We start from the raw sequence: 21,893 nt of genomic DNA on the forward strand, positions 1-21,893 counted from the left end.
TGGTTTTATAATAACATTAATTGTTGGTYCTTTGATTAGTCAAATTTGTGAAAGATTTCTTTACAAAAATAAATTTGTTTCTCGTATGTTATGCGATATATTGTTAATTTATATTATTTTTTTTATTAATAATTTGTATATAATTTAGGTGTTGTAGAAATTAGCGATCACTCGCAACTGAGTCCTATTGTTCATCGTTTATGTCCTCTATGTATTAAATCAGAAAATCTTAATACAAATGAAACGACTTTAAAGGTCTAAATTTGATAAATTTGTAAAAATTTTACTAAATTTTAATTTTAGACATTTTCAACTCAAAATAAAAATGTCGATGAATTGGATGATATTATACCCGATAATCCATTGATAATTCGTAAAGATTCTGATATTAAATATATTGACGACAACTCAGACAAACTTTTATGATATAAAAAACTTCATCACAGATTGATAACTAAATTTTGATTAAAAAACTATTTTTAATATTTAAACATAAAAATATTTAATTGAATTCTAACAACATGTTTGTAACAAGGTTTAATTTATTGTTAACACTTATATATCAATAGTATTACTGTATGTACAGTACAATATATATAATAGACTATTAAAATAATTTATTACATTAAATAAAATAATGTATTGAATTTTGAATTCAATAGATTACTGTATTTTAGTTTATATATTGAATATTAGATTGTCTGCTCTTTAGTTACCTATAAAAGATCACTCTTTAATTTGAAAATAATATAAATTCTCGATTTATGTCCTATTTTTATCAGCATTTAAGTTTATTTGACCCAATATAACACTTTATTACCAAATTTTTTATTTAAAGATTTTATTTTAGTATTATATATGATTTTAATGGTATGCGTTATGTTAAAGGAAAGGGAGATCTCAACACTTTTTTAGTTAAAACTCAGTTTGATTTCGATGAACACGAAATTACTAGTTTAACAACTATTATCTGTGTTTATGTATAATAACTGATTTATTTATTATAAAACATTAATTCAATTTATTTGTCAAATAAAACATGTCTTGAAACTATGATTAAATAAAATTTATTTATTTTAATCAAAATTAAAACTGATATGTTATACTATAAGTACAAATTATATACAAATATATCGTGAAATATAAGTAAATATATATATATATATATATATACAGTATATATTGGTAATAATATTTACATTAAAAATTTACTGTAAATCATGAAATTATTGAAGAATTAGATATAATTATCAGTCTTAAATATTTAGTATTTTTCATTGAGCTCTTAAATAATTAATTACAGATAAATTAATTTATTATTAAATTATAAAAATAAGTTTAAATGAAAGTTATTTATGTTACTATAAGACCTAAATTTATAAATCAATTATAAAAAATATACAAATTTAGTTCAATTCAATTTATATTAATATTTATATAGCCTTGCATTCAATTGAATAACTATTATTTTTTAACACATTTTAATAGTTACTAAATATGCTAACAAATAAAAAATATAATTATATTATTCAAATTACAAAAATAGATAACAAATTAATTGTAAACCACTTGACAATTATAAATATTAAATAATGTGAAATAAAAAATAACTGTATTTTGTATTATTAAAAATTTACAAAATTATTAACTAATTACTACTTACAATATTTAGTTTTACTTTAGTTGAAAAAAATTTCAAATTCACATCACTTATATCACTTGATATTAGTCACGTATTTTTAAATAAAAGTTTCGACATTTTATTAGATAAACGGCAAAATATAACTATTAAAACTATTTAATTACTATTTAGTTTAATTTAATTTATTTATAATTATTAAAGAAATAAAAATAATTTGGATTTTCTTAATARTTGTTTTAACTCATATTTTTCAAATTAAACTAATTTTTATCACTAAATAACAAAGACTTTACAAATGCTTTGAATTACAGATCAAAAGCAAAATGTTATTAACAATATATTAYTGTTATTTTAATCWAAATTTATTTCAACCGTTTTAATATACAATAATTTATTCAAAAATAAATGTATTATCAATGACTTTTATATAAATTTATTATATAGTATATTATATACTCTATTACTGTATATGATATTAGAACTTAATACAAAACATGTTACAATATTACATATAGTTTTAAAATTTTATTAATACTTAAAGTTAAATTCGATTATAATTTTTCGTAATTTATAATATTTATGATTCTACATATATATTATTAGTAAAAACATTTTTCAAAACTTTTACCATATATAACAAAAGCATGTCAATTACAATACAAATAATAAATGCCTTAATACCATAACAATATAATAAATCTAGACAAAGTTTAATATCAATTTAAAAAATTCATATAATTGAATTGATTTATTTGCTTAGATAACGAGAATATTGCTATTATTTATATAAACATTTTGATAATATAATTATTTGCATCATTTTTTTGCAAAGTGTGTGAAATCACTGTTTAATGTAACAAATTTTAATGTTTGTCATACAGTGAAAGTTTCTATAGAGAGTATGATATAAATGTAATATAGCATTAATTTAGTAAAAATAAATTAAATACAATTTTATATTTTAAAATCAAATTGAAAATAATAATTAATATAAATTAATTAATTTGTACATTTATGAGTAAGATCATTGTTATATTTAAACAATGTTAGAGAAAAACTTTTCAATAATTGATTATTTGGTGTTTGGCGTGTTTTTATCATTTTCAACATTAATTGGTATATATTTTGCATTAAAAAATCGAAAAAATCCATCAAAAGATGAGTTTCTTACGGGAGGAAAAAATTTGGATGTATTTCCCGTTTGTATGTCTTTGATCGCAAGTTTTCTTTCGTCTAATACAATCTTAGGTGTACCGGCTGAGATATATCTATTTGTAATTATAATTTTTTAATTTATATTTATTATTAATGTTTTATTATTAGTTATTTTTCTTAAACAACAATAAAGGGCACACAATATTCATTACATTTAATAACATTCACAATCGCTGTATTATTAGCAGCCAATGTATTTATGCCCGTCTATTATAAGCTCAACCTAACCAGTGTTCATAAGGTATATATATAATTTTTAATTGAGTTATTTATTTTTTTAAATAAAATTTAATTTATAAATGTTTAGTACCTTTTGCGTCGATTTGGTATGAATGCGGTCAGATTGTCCGGATCAATTGGATTTATATTATGCACTGTAAATTATAAAACCATAAATTTATATTTAAAATATCAACAAAAAAATGTTGCATTTTATAATTTACATTAATTAAAAATAGTTGCCATATCTTGGAGTAGTCCTCTATGGGCCATCAATAGCACTCGCTTCCGGTTTGTTTTATAATTTAATAATAAATTATTAATTTTAAAGTATATTATTATTTTATAGTAACCCCATTATCAGTGACAACATCGATATTAGTTGTTGGAGTTATTTGTACTTTTTATACATCTATTGTACGAAATATTATTATAAATTAGTTAATTATTTGCTAACAAACTTATGTATCAATACTTATATTTAAATATCAAGGGTGGTATAAAAGCGGTAATTAGTATAAAAATTAATTTTATTTTATTTGTCACTGAATATTAAAWCAAATTGTTATATTTAAAGGTTATTTGGACGGATGTTATGCAAACTATTTTAATGTTTTCTGGACTTCTAATGGTAGCAATTGTGGGGTCAATAGAGTCTGGTTTTATCGAGTCGTGGAAAATTGCTTACAATAATAATAGACTTAATATATTTAAGTATTTTTTGATTTAAAAATTAAATTATTAATATCTGTTTGTTTGTTTACAGTCCAACATTCAGTCTTTATAGAGGAGACATATTCTGGTCAGTCTTTTTTGGAACGTTGACTAATTGGACAGGGACCTATTGTGTCAAACAAACACAAGTTCAACGATATTGTTGTTTGGGATCACCAGCAAAGGCTAAAAAGTATTTTTTTTGTTATAAAAATATAATTAACAAATATTTTTAATATATATTTATAATTTTTTATAAACATATAGAGTTTTATATTGGAATATTCCGGGTGTTTTAATAATATCATTTTTAGCCATTTGGTGTGGAATTGTTGTATTTGCCAAATATAATGGTTGTGATCCCATAGCACTTGGATTTATCGATAGACACGATCAAGTAATCTATTTGTTATAATGATTATTGTTTATTYAACAATTAAACTAAATATATAATAATCTGTTGCAGTTAATGCCTTACTTTGTAATGGATACTCTATCAAACTATCCCGGATTACCAGGGTTGTTTGTTTGTTGTGTTTTCAGTGGTTCATTGAGGTTTATACAGGTTTTTTAATTTTAAATATTTATTTTACAAATTTTCTATTTTATTAATTTGTTAGCACTTTGTCTTCCGGTTTTAACGCATTAGCAACAGTCACTTGGGATGACTTTGTTAAAAGATATTTTCGAGATATTAAAGAGAAAAAACAATTAATGATTACTAAAATAATTGGTATTATCAATAAATTCTAAATATAATCACATAAATAGAAATAATTTTATGTTAAATATGTTTAAAATTGACAGCTATGTCATACGGCATTTTAGCCATTACTATTGCATTTTTCATCGGCAGATTGGGAACTGTGTTACAAGTATTTATATTGAAATTTATTAACAATTTTAATTAAAACAAAAAAAATGATTGCAGGCACATCATGCATTGACCGGATCCATTGCCGGGCCATTATTATCACTATTTTGTTTGGGAATATTTTTTCCCTGTGTTAATGCAATTGTAATAAAATACAGAATTTTATCACAAATATATCAATTAATTTAGTTTTAATTTTTATAAATTATATATTCAAGGGAGCTATTACTGGATTAATATCTGGAATAGCAATGTGTTTATTAATAACAATCGGTACAATAGTATATCCCCGACCCAGAGGATTTCAATTACCAGTATCTGTGAACTCATGTCCTGCAGAAATCATTGAACACATATCGTACGCCACATTCACATCTGCCACACAAAGACATTATTCAGTCGATTATCATCCAAAGTAATCAATAATATAAAAGTTTAATTTAAATTTATTATCAGTTAATTAATATAACTTTATTTTTTCTTTTATCTCTTTTATTATTTAGAGGAATATTACAAATATTTCATATAAATTATATGTATATTTCGTTTATTGGTTTTATAGTAACATTAATTGTTGGTCCTTTGGTTAGTCAAATTTGTGAAAGATTTCTTTACAAAAATAAATTTATTGCACGTATGTTATGCAATATACAGTATATACAATATATTATTAATTTATATTATTTTTTATTAATAATTTATATATAATTTAGGTGTTGTAGAAATTAGCGATCACTCGCAACTGAGTCCTATTGTTCATCGTTTATGTCCTCTATGTATTAAATCAGAAAATCTTAATACAAATGAAACGACTTTAAAGGTCTAAATTTGATAAATTTGTAAAAATTTTACTAAATTTTAATTTTAGACATTTTCAACTCAAAATAAAAATGTCGATGAATTGGATGACATTATACCCGATAATCCATTGATAATTCGTAAAGATTCTGATATCAAATATATTGACGACAACTCAGACAAACTTTTATGATATAAAAAACTTCATAAAATCACAAATAAATAATTATTAATTAAAGCAATTTTTTAATGTTAAAACATAAGAATATTTAATTGAGTTTTATCAAAATAATTTTAATAAAATTTATTTTAGTGTTAATAATATAATGATTAATTGTATTACAAATTATATAATAAAATAACATTACATTATCTGTCCTTTATTTTACATATATATTATACAATGTAATAGTTGTATACAAAAGTCACATTAAGTCACTCTTTAATTTAAAAATAATACAATTTTCCGATTTATGTATTATTTTTTCTCATATTTAAGTTTTCGATGTTTCACACAATTTAAGCCTTTATTTCCAAAATTTTAAATATTTTTGTTTTAATAGAGAATTTAGAGTTAATTTAGAATTCATTGTAATTTAATAAATGCTTTAAATATGTATTGAAAGAGTGAAAGACGTGTTTTATGTTTAGTTTGCAATCAATTAGTGATTCAAACGTCACTTTTGGTTCATTTAAAAGACTTTTGTTGTTTGTGTTTATCATTGATCGCAATCTCAAGACATCAACAGTTTATATCCAATTAGTGATGAATTGATTGATTTATTTTTATATTACACAAGAAATGGATGAATTGGCCGACGAGTTAAGCAGTACTATGATTGATGTCGACCATCACATCAACACATCCAATGTGCCCAACAATGGCAACCATGATATTGATGGTCAAACAGATGCCATCATGAGATCAGTTAAGAGCCAGAAACCAGTGGCCAGAAGTGCATCCATTTTGATTCGGTCTAAACTATTGATATTATCGGACTCGGAGTCAGATGAAAGCAATTGTGGATCAAATAGTAAGACTAATCAAATGTCTGCACGAAAGGCAAAGCGAAACAACAAAAAACAAAACCCATTGAACTCTAAGACTTTATACCAAAAGGATTATCACAACAATGGTTATCAAATGTCTTTACACTCGACTTCATATACGGGAAAAAGGAAGAGAAGTTCAACCATTTCGGAACCAAACCATTCTTCCACTTCCACTAACGTCTCAATTCAAATGGATTGCGATAACGATATGACTGAGACTTCTTCATTAAGCGAAACATCCGATGATTATAATTCCGACTATGATTTTGATGGCGATGACGAACAATCAGACTTCTATGAAGTAATAAAAACAAACAAAACACCTCAAAGACAACGACATCACAATCACTCGCATACTTCGCGAGCCATTGATTTTGCGGTTCCGTCGGTTCGGAATCCGTTCCTAACAATGGGTTTGTCTCCGGCTTCGACTTCTTTTAATTCAACTTTCTCTTCAGCCAACATGTTATGGAAACGTCGCCGAAGAATGCATTGACTAAATGTCTAACTAATTGTCTAATTAATGACATATAATACATATTTTATTTATTTTTGTAAATTTTGTTTTATTTTTGCTTTTGGTTTGGAATCTATTCATTATTATATCTTATATATTATTATATATTATTATAGTATATTCAAAGTGTTCATAAAAATATAAGCTATAAAAAGTCATCCTCTGGTCATTGCTGATGATTATCTCAGATTTGGGTATTAAAAATAATTGTCACCTAACAAATACCTCATTCATTATATAAATATCTAAATCTCGTAAATTTGTTTAAATTACTAATTTAAATTGTAATATCATATAGATATTTAATCATATATATATATATATATATTTATATACTATTTTATAGTACAGTATATAAATTAATATGTTATATAAATAGATTTTATTTTTGAATAAACTAACAATAATTATTATTGAAATATTAATATATTCGTCTAAAATGCAAAATAGACGTCAAAACATTTTTTGTATAAAATTTGTATTCAAAGTGATATTTTTAGTACACATTAACTGATTATTATAATTATTTAAATAACTGAATATTTAGTTTTACAGTAGAAATAAAGACAAATATATTAAGATCTGATATTTTATTAAACATTATTAATAATACCTCTAAATAACAGCTTATAAATTGTAATTTATATATAACTACTTTACTTAATATAATTGATTAGTAAATCATTAATAAAATTAAACCAATTATTAAAAGAGAAATCAAAATTAAAGACTGAATAAAACATACAATAATTGAATACAAAATAATTACAATTAAAACAAATTTATTTGACAATTAAATCTATTAATTAATCACTAATTAAGTTATAATATCAATAAACTACAAGAATATCATGTGTTTAATCATCCTTTTTATTCTTCCAACCGGTGATGTCGGCCCACATGTGTTGCAAATGTTCATTATGTTTGTCTTGTTGTTTCTTTGCCGCCCACGCGGCCACAGCCGCCGGACTATTCACTTGACGGTCAATCCAAACCCAAAGAGGCAGACATACAATGTTGGCGTATATAAAGTATCTGAAGAACCATCCAGTCTTAAACATCCATCGATACGGTTGTTGTGATATCTGTGCCAAATACGTCACGGGAACCACTTGTGGTGGTCCCTGACCTGGATTCTTGAATTGGATCAATCGGGCGATCGTTGTCTTCATTATTGTCGTCAAAACTGATCTGATATTACAAACCAAACCAAACTATCCTTTACTTCAATGACACACAAAATGGTTTTTACACAACAATTACGTCTAAATATTATATTATAATCATTWAATACATTAACTGTTTTGCATTAATACTGTAGTAATATAAGTAAATCAATTAATTTATAACAAATTATGATAATTAAAGTCATTTTTTATCACTATTGAATCAATTGATTTACTGTTCATATCATGTATTGAATTAAATTGATTTTCAAAATTGTCAAAAATATTAAAAATAATATATTTTTATTAACTAATAATCTTATATTCAATGGTCAAACATTTTTGTAAAATATATTTTTATAATAATTATTTTACTAACAATAAAAAATTAATAGTTTATTATACGATCTCTTTCATCATACTRTATAATACTGTATACGAATTGTATAATAAACTATTAAATTTTAATTATTTATTAAAATACATTATTTTTAAATGTATTTGTCTAAATAATTTTGTGCTTATATAATATAATTGCTATCATGGGATAATAATTGTTATATTATGATATATTGATGTATTATAGATATAATAATTTTTAATTTTATTTAGAATTATTATCAATATTAAATATTATCTACTATTTCGGTATATTGTAGACTAAATAGATGATAACTTCTATATAATTACGTTAAATATATTTACATTTAATCAAAACAATGTTTAAATCAACACATTTATTGGTTTTTAAAATTAAAATCTAGTCAATGCTTATAATCTTATAATTTATGAAAATTTATATTTAATTTCTTTTCTAAAAATCAATTATCAGATTCCAACAACATTTATACAATTAAAATAWTGTTATGAAAKCTCTTTTAATTTATTTATTAGAAAAATAACTTTCTATGTATTATTTTAAAGAATATTTTACATTTTTGCAATTAATACAAAAAATCATTTATAAATTATAAATTGTTAATAATTATTTGATATTTATTAGTGTACCACTTAATCAAATATAACTAATTTCTCAAAATAATTATTATCAGTCGATATCTTTTAATTTTTAATAATTGTATTATTAAAAAGTAGTTAAAATAAATTTTAGTTAAATCTTAATAATAATTTATAATCAACAATTTAATTAATAAATAAAAATAATTTATGCTAAATAAAAGTAAATTTTATATTAAATATTAGAGATATTATAACTTTCAGATCTGTTAGATTGATGTCTAGTTTGTGGATAAGTGTATAATAAGTCTCTCCTGTTATTCAATCGTTTAGTAAATAATTTAATTAAATATATTATTATGAATATAACAATAAATAGGACACAAATGCCTATTACATAATACAATGTTTTGGACCAATTGTTTGTTTGTTTTGCCGATTGATTATCTACTATAAAAATGATTATAATTAGACTATTATAATGAAGTTATAATATAATTAGACTGACCAACACATTGGACGGCCAACGGTTCGTTTCTCAACTGTTTAGGAAATCCAAACTTTTCAGTAATCAATGATACAATAAATTGATCATAATTTCTATAAATAGTTTGATTATAAAATGATTTTTTGCAATTTAATATATCTTTATATATAAATTTCATCTCAAAGTCCGACTCTTGAATTGCAGTCTAAAAAATAAACAAAAGTTGATATTACATAACATATTATATAATATTGATTTAATTAACTTACAGTAAATTTATTGGATTCAATTTTCATATAGTTTTCACCACTAATTAAAATAACATTATTGTCATTGTCTTCAAACGTGGCGTCGATATTAACGGGAAAACTCCTATGAATTCTCTTAACATTCATTTTTTGGTAAATGTCTCCCATTTCAGTCCAGTTATACATCTTATAAATTGGAAATATTTGCCAATAATTGTTGTCTTTGAATATATAAACCATATGATAGTCTTTGGAGAAATTAGTCATCAAAATTGAATCAATAGATTTAAATGCATCCACTTTTTGTGAACCAATAAAYTCAAACTCTTTAAAAGTATAGACTGTGTTTAACTTTAAAAAAACAAACAAAAAAAGTTATATAAAATATTAGTTTATTAAACGTTTACTTTAAACAAATAAGTAAATCCATTATCATCTTTAAGCGCTGCATCAATGGGTCCCAAGAATAATGATTTTGAATTATTATTTGGATTCCAATAATCACTAATTTTTTTAGCCGTTTGTTCAGTCGGTGATACACTTGTGTCGAGAATCGGCCAAAAGAAGTTGCCTTTAAAGGCATAAATACTACCATTTCTATAGTTAAGTACAGAATCAATACTATCGGTAACACAAAGACTGTGACAATTCTTGTGCCGACAAATAGTCAAATCGTTATCTTTGACCACATTTTGCATTTTTGTTGTATTCTATAAACAATTAAAACATATTTTTTTAGTTCAATATAATTATATTTATTGTGAAAAATAAATTATATTACTATTGTTTTATTAAAATCAGATTTAGTTAACTGACAACTAATTAATAAAATCAAACATAAATATGATATAACTTTCATAATTTATATTATATTTATTTAAAATACTATAATAAATTTATATCAAGTATTAATTATTATTGTTATAAATTATTTGTTAATTAAATATTTTAATGGCGTTTTATTTAAATATAACTTATTATTTATAGTGTATTCATATTAATAAACATAAAATTACTATTATTTACTTATTAAAATTGTATTATCTAAAGATAGTCATTATTATTTATGCGATAAAATAATTTTAAACTTTTATTTTCAAATTATTGAACATTTAATCAAATCATTTCTAAAAAATTTCTATTTTTAAAAGTAATATTTGTTATATTACTAGCTTTTACTTTAGCAAAAATACTTTTGACACTATTATTAACTGATATTGAAACTCTTTTAAATGAATTAAYAAAAAATAATAAAGATAATAATATTTACAATTTTTCAACAAATATATATCATTAATAAATAACAATTAGATTAAATATAATATTCATAATATTTTTCATCATTATATGAAAGTTAATCATAATTTTATTTGTTTTGAGTTCGTTAAACCAAAAATTACAATTAGAGCATAACATTACATTATTGTAGTAAAATAGTAAAGATATTGTTTTAAATTTTTAAGTTTTTATTTATTTTAAAGCTAATACATTAAAATATGTTTTTTAGAAATTCAAAAGTTTTAAATTCAGTAATAAATTATTAACTTTGTTTTTCGGTCATTGAATAGTTTATGTATTAATAAAATATTTTTCTAAAAAAATTGTTCCATATATTGAAAGTTAATATTTTTCAAAATTTTCATAAAATAGTGACCAAAAATGTTAGCCCGAGTTGTGCATAGAGTAAGAAAACATCTGAATAATACATTAAAAGTTGATAATCGCAAAAATTATTGGCAAAATTTATTGAAATTACATAATGAAAGATGTGTTCAACACTTATCAGAATTTGAAAAAAWTAATTATATCGATGTGACCGATGAAAAACAAATCAATCGGTGTTTCCTCAAAGTGTCTAACATTTCCAACAATTGCAACATTGAAGACATTGCTTATACCTTTCCTGAAGCAGTTATGATTACTATTGATAAGCATCGGACCAACAAATGTAAGATAGCTTTTGTAGGCTTTGAAAATGAAAGACATTGTATTCAAGCCTTCATTGATGGAAATGATATTGAAATCAAAGCAAACAAAGTTATCATTACTTTTGCTGACATTATGTTTGACAGAAAAGTTATTAATAAAAGTGAAACAATAACTTAATATACAATTAATATTACTATTCATCGCTATATATATTAATACAGTAGTCTTGTTTATATTATATTTACTCATTATATAATATAAATTGTAGTTTCTTTACAGCGTTTTATTGTAAGCTTAAATGTTATATTATATAAAACACATTTATCCGTTATTTAATTAATAATTGAAGTAAAAACTATTTTAACATGAATTAAAGTATTTMATATTTATTATATAAAATATTTGATCTTTGTTTTTGATCTAATTTAACTGAATATGCGATAATTATTTATTTGGTTTGTATTTTTAATGAAAATGTATGAATTTATTGGTTTACTGTAAAAAAATATATTTAATTATTAATTATTACAATAAATTATTTTCCTATTTAAGTATTATTAATATAAGTTTTATATTTAAATTCTTTTAATACAATCACCACTTTTTTGTGCCAATCGCTTACAAAACAAAAGATTCAAAATACAAAAATATATAGTGTTATCATATTTATATGATTGATCATAAATGATCATGATAAAATAATAATCAATTGTTATACACTTATTTAATAGACTTTTACAACTTTATCTAATAGTTTGTTGTATTGCTTTACAGTATTTTATTTTGGGTTTTCTGGTTTAACCGTCAAATATGATGTTTTCGTAAAAAGTTTAAAATTGTTTTTATAATATCTTATTTAACATTTGATACTATTTTTTGACATTAAGATATTTTTCCCATACATTTATTCTTATATTTAAGTTGTCTAATGTTTTTCTCATGTAATTTAATAAATTTTATCAATACTAATACTTAGTAATTTCTATTTGCACTTACAAACGGTAAATGTTTTTTTTCTAGTTTTAAAAATAAAGATTAGATATTAAATTTAGAAAATATTTAGCAATAGTTTAAAATTTAAAATGATATATAAAATAGAATATTTCAATGATTTTTATTGCAAAAATTAGTTTAACTCAGAAATAATTGAGATAATGAAATACTAAACCTTTTTTGTACTTTGGTTATTGATAACAAATAATATAAAGTTATAACAATAGTTGTAATCACAAGTTGACAGTCAAAGTGAGGGAGAGGTGCTGTGTCTGATAAAYTATGAGATATTGAAATACTATATAAACTCAATATATTGTACTATTAATATAAATGATTTATTGGACATAAATTTATGTCTCTATATTATCCACAAACTTGTGTTGTTTTCAAATTAACAGTTAAATTATATTAATGTCAAAAATTATAATATGATATGTTATATGTCGATATATTAAAAATATATTGCATATATTTTATAAAAAATAATTGATAATTTATGTGCATAATTATTCTGATTATATTTGAAATTTTTAAGCAAATTATTCTATTAATATCATAATAAATATTGTTTTATTTATATAACAATTTAACTTAAATTTGAAACCAGTTAAATAATTTTTAAGTAATTAAAGCTTTATTGAACAAAAATACATTAATAAAAATTTTAAAAATAAATAATTATATTGTAAATCAATGAATTAYTTGAAAACATTTGTATTATTTCTAAGCAATTGGTCGTAATGTTTCCAAATATCACATTCATTGACTCTATTGTCTAATAAATTCATAACATTTTCTATAAGTAAAGATTTGTGTCGTCGGACACCTTTGTTGGCATACTTTCTTGCAATCTTTGGAAGTGTCTCAATGGTTAACAAACATTTTTCTTTAATAATATTGTCATCTGTAATAAGTGTCCAATTATTTTGTGTAATCACTTCATTTGGCGATCGCTTTTCATTTTGAAAATATTGATTTAATAATTGGTTTGCAATTCTTGATGAAATGCTTTCATTGATTAATAAATCAATAATTTGAGCGATAATATTGAAATCAATTATACAATTTTGAAAATTTTGTTTCATTTCCTCTAATTGTATCCTAAAATCATTGTTAATAAATTGAAAAATAGTGTCAAATTGTTTTGTTTTACTATATTTAGCAATTGTGGTAAAAGTGTTGGCCATTCCCGACTCATTCATTAATATATAAACTTGACTTAAATTTAAAGAATAATTATTAAGTAAATAATTTCTCAAATGATTCGGCATTTGTTTGACATTGATTTGTCTTTTGATATCAGATATATTAATCAGATTGTTATTCAATTCATTGTCATCTGTCAGTAAAATTGATGGTAAGTTAGGTTCGGGCATAAATCGGTAATCTTGAACTACTTCCTTATCTCTCATGGGAACTGTTTCTTTAAGTTTCATGTCATACATTCGGGTTTCATTGACCACTTGACCACCGCTTTCAATGATCGCTATTTGTCTATTAATTTCATATTCAATGGCTGAATGAATGAATCGAAATGAGTTAAGATTCTTGACTTCAGTTCTAATACCTAGACTTTGATGAGGTTTGCGAACAGATATATTGGCGTCTACTCTGAGTACTCCCTCTTCCATTTTACAGCTACAGGTGTCCAATGATTTCAATATTAATATCAATTCCCTTATTAATGAAACCGCTTCGTTAGCATTCCTCAAGTCTGGCTCAAAGACAAACTCCATGAGCGCTATTCCGGCCCGATTCAGGTCAACCAGTGCTCTGTTATTGTCTTGCAATGACTTTCCCGAATCCTGTTCTAATTGGATTTGCTTCAGTTCGGATCTCTTCAGATAACTTTCTTTATCTTTAGTATTAAATACAATAAACTCAATAAAACCATTGATCGCCAGTGGTTCCCGTTGTTGTGTTATCTGATAACCTGAAGGCATATCGGCATAAAAGTAATGTTTTCGATCAAATGTTGACTTCTTAGAGATTTGACAATTGAGTGCCAAACCTGTCTTTATAATAGATTCAACACATTTAGTGTTGAGCACCGGTAGTGTTCCGGGAAGACCACAATCAAAGTACGACACCTGACTGTTGGGAAAACCCATATATGAAGTACCAGAAGAAGAAAATAGTTTTGATTTACAAGTCATTTGTGAATGAACTTCGAGACCAATGACCGACTCGTATTGAGATATTACTTGTGGTGATAACATAGTTGTCACTGAACTTAAGTGACGACAATTCAATATCTTGTGTCCATTGAGACGACTAATGGCAACAATTGATTGCATTTCGTAATCACATTAACGCTATGTTTCAATACAAACACTCATTGATTGTGTTATTGTTATGCAATGACATCACGTGTTTGTATTGAATGTAAACAAAACATTGATTTCATTGACAACTATTCCTCAACTTTGATGACATGAAGAGACAACACTTCAATGAAAGGTTTACCCAAAAGCATACAATTAAAGACTTTTTCTCTGTGGATCAGTCAAAGGCTAAACAAATGAAAGAAACAAAATTAAGCAAACGACCCAAACTCGATGTCCAAGAAGTGGCATTTGTTAAAGAAGTTACCAAATGTAGAGATAATAACTATCGAGAAGTGATTAATATTAATGAAAGTCAAGAATCTATAGATTGTTCTTCAAATGTAAATAAGGTATCAAATAATGTGATAATTGAATCGCCTCGTTATGAAACCCCAGAAAAAGCACTCAAACAAGTGTTTGGTTACGAGTCGTTTCGATCATCACTTCAAGAACATGCCATCAAATGTGCTATCAATGGTAAAAGTGATATCTTTGTTTCGATGCCAACGGGTGCCGGAAAGTCACTTTGCTTTCAATTACCGGCCATTTGTGATACAAACAAACTCACAATAGTTGTGTCACCACTTCTGGCACTCATTATAAATCAGGTGTCGGCGCTTAGGAAGATGTCAATCAATGCTCAAACTATTAACTCTACCCTGTCTTCAGCCGAACAAAAGAATATAAAAACTCATTTAATGTCCGACAAAGTGACCATTAAATTGTTGTACATCACTCCTGAAATGGCTGCCACATCTAATTTCCAATTAATTGTTGAACATTTGTATAAAACCAATCAATTGGGTCGCATAGCCATAGATGAAGCTCATTGTGTTTCTCAATGGGGACATGATTTCAGACCTGATTATCTAAAACTCGGTCGCCTTAAAGCAAGATATCCTAAAGTTGTTTGGATTGCATTGACTGCCACTGCTTCACAAAAAGTAGTCGAAGACATTATTTCACTGTTAAAACTTCGAGAACCGATTGCGAAGTTTGTTTGTTCTAATTTCAGACCAAATCTTGTTTATGATATTGTATTCAAAGATTTGTTAAAAAATCCTATCGAAGAACTCAAAGAATTTGTAATGGAAGAGATCGGACCGGAATGCCTACCGGCGCCCAAAAGTGACAAATTTTGCAGCGCTAAGAGTTTTAGTGAAAGACCAACCAAAATGAATACAAACGTTGGAATTATTTACTGTCGGACGCGAGCTGTTTGTGATGAAATCGCAAGTGATTTGAGTAAGTTTGGCATTAAATCAATGGCATATCACGCGGGACTAACTAATCACCAGAGAAAAGAGTGTCAAGAAAAATGGATGAAAGGTATTGTCAAATGTATAGCCGCGACGGTTAGCTTCGGTATGGGTGTCGATAAGGCTGACGTGCGTTTTGTTGTTCATTGGAATGTTTCACAATCATTAACCGGGTATTACCAGGAATCGGGTAGAGCTGGTAGAGACGGCAAACCTGCTAAATGCAGAATATATTATTCAATTGAAGATAAAAATGCCATTTCATATCTTATACGTCAAGACTCAGAAAAAAAGTTAAGTCAAAGCACTTCATCTAATTCTCAACAAAATGATGACCCAAAGCAAGCATTACGAAGATTTGAAAAAATGGTTAAATATTGCGAATCAGACTCCAGTTGCAGACATTCTTTTATTCTTTCAGAGTTTGTCAGCGACGACAGTATTATTAAGACTGGATGTAAAACAAGTTGTGATTTCTGCAAACAACCGAATATACTCAAGAAATCTGTTCAGGAGTTTCATAGCTTTCACTTTAACAAAAACCTTAAGACTCGTATCGCTGACCTCAATGATGAAGATGACTGGTCTATGCCTAAGCACGACGTTCCGCAACACATCGGCAAAGATCTCAAAGAGAAATCTACAAAAGATTTTTCAATGGTTGATATCGTTAAAAAAGAATTCAAACGTCGAAATAAAACAAATAACATGAGATCAGAAGTACTTAATGGTCAAAGAAGTTTTATTAGTGCCATCGATGCGATGGCTACAGACGTATTGGAACCGAAAAACATTAAGATTAAAGACGTTGATCTTGTATTAAGAAATATGTTTGTCGACAAACTTAAACAAGAGATAACTCAACACTACAATGAAGTCAACTGTTTGGACAAATCTATATCACTGGAGGTCTCAGATATCACTAAAATCGCCGCCGAGTTTGAGTTAAGTGTATTGAAGATGAAAAATTCAAAGATGTCTTACAGAGCCGGTGTCGCAGAATTCATACGTTCACTCAAAAACTCTACCAAAAGTTCTACTATTCATACATGTCTTAAAAATACCGGTAATACCAATGTCTCAAAAGTAGTTAATTAAAACTACAGTAATTCTATGTATAAAATATTTCAATTGTAAACAAAATATCAAATAAATAATTTTTTAAGTCATAAGAAATTAGTTTTAATAAATTCAAACGAAATCACTGCAAATACATTCAAAATCTTAATTTAGTGAAAAACCAACGGTTTTTGCCAGACTTGTAGCGCTCCTCAAACCTCTTTCTAACCTCTCGTCTCGCCCTTCGCTTCTTTGACTGATCTTTCACCACATCTTTACTTGTGATTGATTTGTCAAATGGCAACTCAACGAGATATCTATTAATACAATGACAAACAATACACAAAATATTATTAACAAATACTAAGACATGTCATGTGTTGGGAACTGTTGACAGACCTGGTAGGCATCAGATGATTATAGTTAAGCACTTTAATGAATGGCTTAATTTTGCTTCTCTTTGCCTTCTTCTTCTTCCCCATCTTCTTAAGTATGGGTTTAGGGTATCGATCAATGCCAGCGACCAATGCGTGTCCATAACTCTTATCATTGGTTCCTTCGTCGTGATTCTTGAGTATCACGGCTTTACGGCCCGCATACTTGCCGGCCAACACCAGCACCACTTTTCCCGCTTTCATTATCTTACCCATGGCTGCTGACTATGGATTAATCAATTAAATAATCATTAAATTAATGGTTAACTAATACCACAATCTTTTAAACAAACCTCAAGTGTTGTCTCACTTCAGGAAAAGGAAGTCTTCAGTCAATACATTAGTTGTGTTTCATTCAAACCATTCATAAATGATGTATATTTTAAAACCATTTAGACATTGAATGTCATTCATTGGCTAATTAAGTAAATAGTGGGCGGAGTTTGTAGTGACACGTGTTGTGTGTGTATTGTTTTGAGACGTGTTATAGTGTTATACCGTATAAACCGATAGCTCTTTAAAATAATTTAACAAAAAGTACTGTTTTTTTCATATTATTTAACAAATCATTACTTAATCACTGAATTTATTATTAATTGTTTTTATATTTATTATAATTAATATTATTGTTTGTTAATTAAATCATAAAGTTTAGCAAAATAAATATAAACTATTTTTATAACTATATATTATTTATAAAATTCAATTGTGACAATCGATATAAAATTTATAAACGAAAATTAAAAGATTAAATTAAATACAATTTTTTTATTCATTAATAACAAATTTATATGTAATTAATTAAATTTAATTGTTAGACAATTTTATTATTGATTTTAGGATTACTTGTTAAATGATTTGGATATTACGTAATATCACATATGTTATAATGAAATGTATTTAAATGGATTGAAATTAAATTTATTGGTAATTATATTAATTTATTACAAATACAATCACTGTTATGGTATAAGCAGTCCATTGACTAAACATGAGATCAATAGCTATAAGTGAGTCCACTATTTGTTGTTTTATTTATCAAAACATTTGTCTAATTGATTGTCAAAATTTAGGGCCAAAATAGTGTCAATGTTTTATCATTCATATGAAAGTTATTTAAAGTATGCCTCAAATTATGATGAATTGCAACCCATTTCTTGTAAAGGGACGGACACTTGGGGTCAGTTCTCACTTTCTCTTATCGATGCTTTGGACACTTTAGCCGTTTTAGGCAATTATAGTGAGTTCCGTCGGGTGGCACAGTTGGTCATCGAAACGGCCGATTTTAATACTAATATCAATGTTTCTGTTTTTGAAACTAATATCAGAGGTTTTGTTATTTTATATAAGGTTTAGATATATTTAGTTATTTATTATTATCTATTGTAGTGATAGGAGGTCTTCTGTCGGCTCATTTACTTTCACATAAGGCTGGTATTAAAACAGAGAAAGGCTGGCCTTGTGAGGGACCACTTCTTAGACTAGCCGAAGATGCCGCCCGACGTTTACTTCCCGGTATTCATATTAATATTTCATGTATTATAATATAAATTAAATATATTTTTTGAAATAGTTTTATTAATGTTAATTTGTAGCCTTTGAAAGTAAGACAGGAATGCCTTACGGAACAGTCAATCTTAGGTATGGAGTTCCCGAAAACGAAACACCCATTACATGTACAGCAGGCGTTGGGACGTTTGTCTTAGAGTTTTGTACACTTTCTCGACTGACTGGTGATCCCATCTTTCAAAATAAAGCCTTAAAAGCAATCAATGCCTTACATAAAAGCCGATCAAAGATTGGTTTAGTTGGCAATCATATTAATATAGAAGATGGCAAATGGACAGCAACTGAGAGTGGTATCGGTGGAGGTGTTGACTCTTATTATGAATATCTTGTGAAAGGAGCTATGCTTTTGCAAATGCCTCAACTCATGGATATATTTTATGGTTTGTTTATATTCTTTTTTATCATTTGAAATATTTTGTAAAAACGATAACTATTTATAAATATAGATAATTATCGAGCAATCAATAAATATATTAAGAAAGAGGACTGGTATGTATGGGTCAGTATGACTAGTGGTCAGCCAACTATGCCTATATTTCAATCGCTAGAAGCATTTTGGCCAGGAGTACTTGTAAGTATTAATGTTAAAGTATTCATTTACTAATTGTTGACTATTTTCTTTTTTAAAAATTTTCTATAAAGACATTAATTGGTGACTTGGATCAGGCAAAGAAATCCATTTACAACTACCATCAAGTGTGGAAACAGTATGGTTTTACTCCAGAATTTTATGACATTCCTAACTCTAAACTAAATACAAAACGCGATGGATATCCATTACGACCGGAATTTATTGAAAGTGTTTTATATTTATATAAAGCCACAAAAGATCCTCATTTGCTTCAAATCGGTGCCGATGTTATCGATTCAATAGACAAATCAGCCAAAACTGATTGCGGTTTTGCCACAATTAAGAGCGTTAGCGACCATACAATTGAAGACAGAATGGAATCATTCTTCTTAGCCGAAACACTGAAATACTTATATCTTTTATTTGATGAAAACAATTTTGTTCACAACCAGGGATCCAAAGGAACAGTTATTAATGTTAATGGCAAAGAATGTATTATTGATAGCGGAGGCTATATATTCAATACAGAGGCTCACCTCTTGGACACCGCAGCTGTTTATTGTTGTTCTAATCAAAAGACAACCGAAACAAATATTTTTATGGATTTTCAAAATAATTTAGATCTTTATTCAGCTTTAGATCTAAACGATAAACCAATAAATTCGTTGAAAAATATTAGAAATAATTATAGAAATGACATCTTAAGAGAACAGTTTGCTCTTGAATTTAGTAATATTAATGACGATATATCAAGTGATTATGTGATAATAAATAGTGATTCACACAAGTCATCAAAAGATTTAAATATGGGATCAAATGTTGTTTTAGATGCAAATTTATCTCCAGAATTAAATGAAAAGAGTAGTTCAGATTTGGATCAAACTGAGTCTGAAGACACATCAATTGTTACTCAAGAGTCCATCTATTTTCAAGACGTAAAGTCAATCAAAGTAAACCAAATAGAAAACTCTTTGGACACCAAAACACAGTCAACGACAACAATCTCTACATCTGATGAAGTATCACCTGTTAACCCACTTTTGCCGACATTAGATTCAAGTCTTAATTTAATGAATATTCCTAATGTAGTTAAAACTGATTCCCAAAGTTTTAGTTCGACAAGTGATGTCCAAACTTTAACTAAAAGTATTTTAAATGATCAAACAGTTGACTCTATAAGTGTCAAAGAGACCACTGAAACATATTCATCGAAAGTCAGTAAAGCCATTGAACCGACTAATGCTTTATATGACCAATACTTCCAATCAAAGTCATTAGTGGATCAGCAGTTGTCTGAAGAGATTATGTCAGTGTTAAGCGATAATACATTTATCAATGAAAAATTGTCGCAACAGTTGTTGCAAGTGATGGCTAATACATCCATACTTGATATCTTAGTCAACTCAACAAACATAAATCCATTGCCAACTAATACATCACCTATTGATGGATTTAATACATCGCTAATCAATTATGAACTATTGTTGTGTCCATCGCAACCATTCCTCTCTCGTTTGTCATATTTCGGACAAATGATTATTTATAGCTAAATAAATGTATTTTTTATTATTATATGTTTATAATTAAATACACTATTTTTAATTTTAATTGTTATATAATAAGTTTATTTTTGAATTTCCCACTTATATAATATGGGTTAAGTGTTGTTTAAGCAATCTATTTATAGAAGCCGTGATCGTCTAGTGGTTAGGACATTGCGTTGTGGCCGCAATAACCCAGGTTCAAATCCTGGTCACGGCAGTGGTTTTTTTGTAAGTTTCACTCTTAATTGGACTCATTTTATGTCTTGTTATTACTTAAATATATTAGTTATGCAACACTTATATAACTCTTAGTTA

At 26.1% G+C, this 21,893-nt stretch overlaps 8 protein-coding genes, 1 long non-coding RNA gene and 1 other non-coding gene across 10 annotated transcripts; 6 read left to right on the plus strand and 4 right to left on the minus strand.

Moving 5' to 3' along the window:
- The first annotated feature begins 39 nt into the window (after positions 1 to 39).
- Positions 40 to 409, plus strand: LOC128963438 (uncharacterized). The gene is made up of 3 exons (XR_008484660.1): positions 40 to 83; positions 149 to 255; positions 304 to 409. It is a non-coding gene; the product is annotated as an uncharacterized LOC128963438 (long non-coding RNA).
- Positions 410 to 2,665: 2,256 nt separating this feature from the next.
- LOC128963639 (sodium-coupled monocarboxylate transporter 1-like) lies at positions 2,666 to 5,386 on the plus strand. The gene is made up of 16 exons (XM_054310153.1): positions 2,666 to 2,916; positions 2,991 to 3,098; positions 3,165 to 3,233; positions 3,316 to 3,367; positions 3,426 to 3,493; positions 3,570 to 3,584; positions 3,654 to 3,790; positions 3,843 to 3,983; positions 4,058 to 4,187; positions 4,257 to 4,345; positions 4,411 to 4,523; positions 4,598 to 4,665; positions 4,722 to 4,808; positions 4,883 to 5,079; positions 5,168 to 5,249; positions 5,378 to 5,386. Exons 1-16 carry the CDS (start codon positions 2,686 to 2,688, stop codon positions 5,384 to 5,386), a joined length of 1,596 nt encoding a protein of 531 aa, XP_054166128.1. The 5' UTR covers positions 2,666 to 2,685.
- A 737-nt stretch (positions 5,387 to 6,123) lies between these two features.
- Positions 6,124 to 7,113, plus strand: LOC128963431 (uncharacterized). The gene has a single exon (XM_054309938.1). The coding sequence runs from the start codon at positions 6,265 to 6,267 to the stop codon at positions 7,009 to 7,011; it is 747 nt and encodes a 248-aa protein (XP_054165913.1). The 5' UTR covers positions 6,124 to 6,264; the 3' UTR covers positions 7,012 to 7,113.
- Positions 7,114 to 7,753: 640 nt separating this feature from the next.
- On the minus strand, positions 7,754 to 8,292 carry LOC128963435 (uncharacterized). Its single transcript, XM_054309943.1, has one exon. The coding sequence runs from the start codon at positions 8,202 to 8,204 to the stop codon at positions 7,890 to 7,892; it is 315 nt and encodes a 104-aa protein (XP_054165918.1). The 5' UTR covers positions 8,205 to 8,292; the 3' UTR covers positions 7,754 to 7,889.
- Positions 8,293 to 9,436: 1,144 nt separating this feature from the next.
- Positions 9,437 to 10,697, minus strand: LOC128963640 (uncharacterized). Its single transcript, XM_054310154.1, has 6 exons — positions 10,672 to 10,697; positions 10,298 to 10,600; positions 9,912 to 10,241; positions 9,664 to 9,847; positions 9,553 to 9,602; positions 9,437 to 9,469 (listed from the first exon to the last, which is right to left on the minus strand). The coding sequence occupies exons 2-6, from the start codon at positions 10,586 to 10,588 to the stop codon at positions 9,437 to 9,439; spliced, it is 888 nt and encodes a 295-aa protein (XP_054166129.1). The 5' UTR covers positions 10,589 to 10,600; positions 10,672 to 10,697.
- A 2,816-nt stretch (positions 10,698 to 13,513) lies between these two features.
- LOC128963641 (glutamyl-tRNA(Gln) amidotransferase subunit B, mitochondrial-like) lies at positions 13,514 to 15,112 on the minus strand. The gene is made up of 2 exons (XM_054310155.1): positions 13,969 to 15,112; positions 13,514 to 13,848 (listed from the first exon to the last, which is right to left on the minus strand). Exons 1-2 carry the CDS (start codon positions 15,110 to 15,112, stop codon positions 13,514 to 13,516), a joined length of 1,479 nt encoding a protein of 492 aa, XP_054166130.1.
- Positions 15,113 to 15,234: 122 nt separating this feature from the next.
- Positions 15,235 to 17,499, plus strand: LOC128963642 (ATP-dependent DNA helicase Q5-like). The gene has a single exon (XM_054310156.1). The coding sequence runs from the start codon at positions 15,250 to 15,252 to the stop codon at positions 17,497 to 17,499; it is 2,250 nt and encodes a 749-aa protein (XP_054166131.1). The 5' UTR covers positions 15,235 to 15,249.
- A 66-nt stretch (positions 17,500 to 17,565) lies between these two features.
- Positions 17,566 to 18,272, minus strand: LOC128963434 (60S ribosomal protein L27-like). The gene is made up of 3 exons (XM_054309942.1): positions 18,188 to 18,272; positions 17,860 to 18,119; positions 17,566 to 17,777 (listed from the first exon to the last, which is right to left on the minus strand). Exons 2-3 carry the CDS (start codon positions 18,108 to 18,110, stop codon positions 17,618 to 17,620), a joined length of 411 nt encoding a protein of 136 aa, XP_054165917.1. The 5' UTR covers positions 18,111 to 18,119; positions 18,188 to 18,272; the 3' UTR covers positions 17,566 to 17,617.
- A 98-nt stretch (positions 18,273 to 18,370) lies between these two features.
- On the plus strand, positions 18,371 to 21,584 carry LOC128963644 (ER degradation-enhancing alpha-mannosidase-like protein 2). Its single transcript, XM_054310157.1, has 7 exons — positions 18,371 to 18,431; positions 18,735 to 18,904; positions 18,968 to 19,224; positions 19,284 to 19,409; positions 19,490 to 19,843; positions 19,910 to 20,034; positions 20,106 to 21,584. Exons 2-7 carry the CDS (start codon positions 18,789 to 18,791, stop codon positions 21,582 to 21,584), a joined length of 2,457 nt encoding a protein of 818 aa, XP_054166132.1. The 5' UTR covers positions 18,371 to 18,431; positions 18,735 to 18,788.
- A 139-nt stretch (positions 21,585 to 21,723) lies between these two features.
- On the plus strand, positions 21,724 to 21,795 carry Trnah-gug (transfer RNA histidin (anticodon GUG)). Its single transcript has one exon. It is a non-coding gene; the product is annotated as a tRNA-His (tRNA).
- Positions 21,796 to 21,893: the final 98 nt, after the last annotated feature.

The sequence above is a fragment of the Oppia nitens genome, unplaced genomic scaffold (genome assembly GCF_028296485.1).
Source record: "Oppia nitens isolate AA-2021 unplaced genomic scaffold, nextdenovo-longstitch-racon4-pilon3 scaffold7_pilon_pilon_pilon, whole genome shotgun sequence".
In the NCBI taxonomy this organism is placed as follows: domain Eukaryota; kingdom Metazoa; phylum Arthropoda; class Arachnida; order Sarcoptiformes; family Oppiidae; genus Oppia; species Oppia nitens.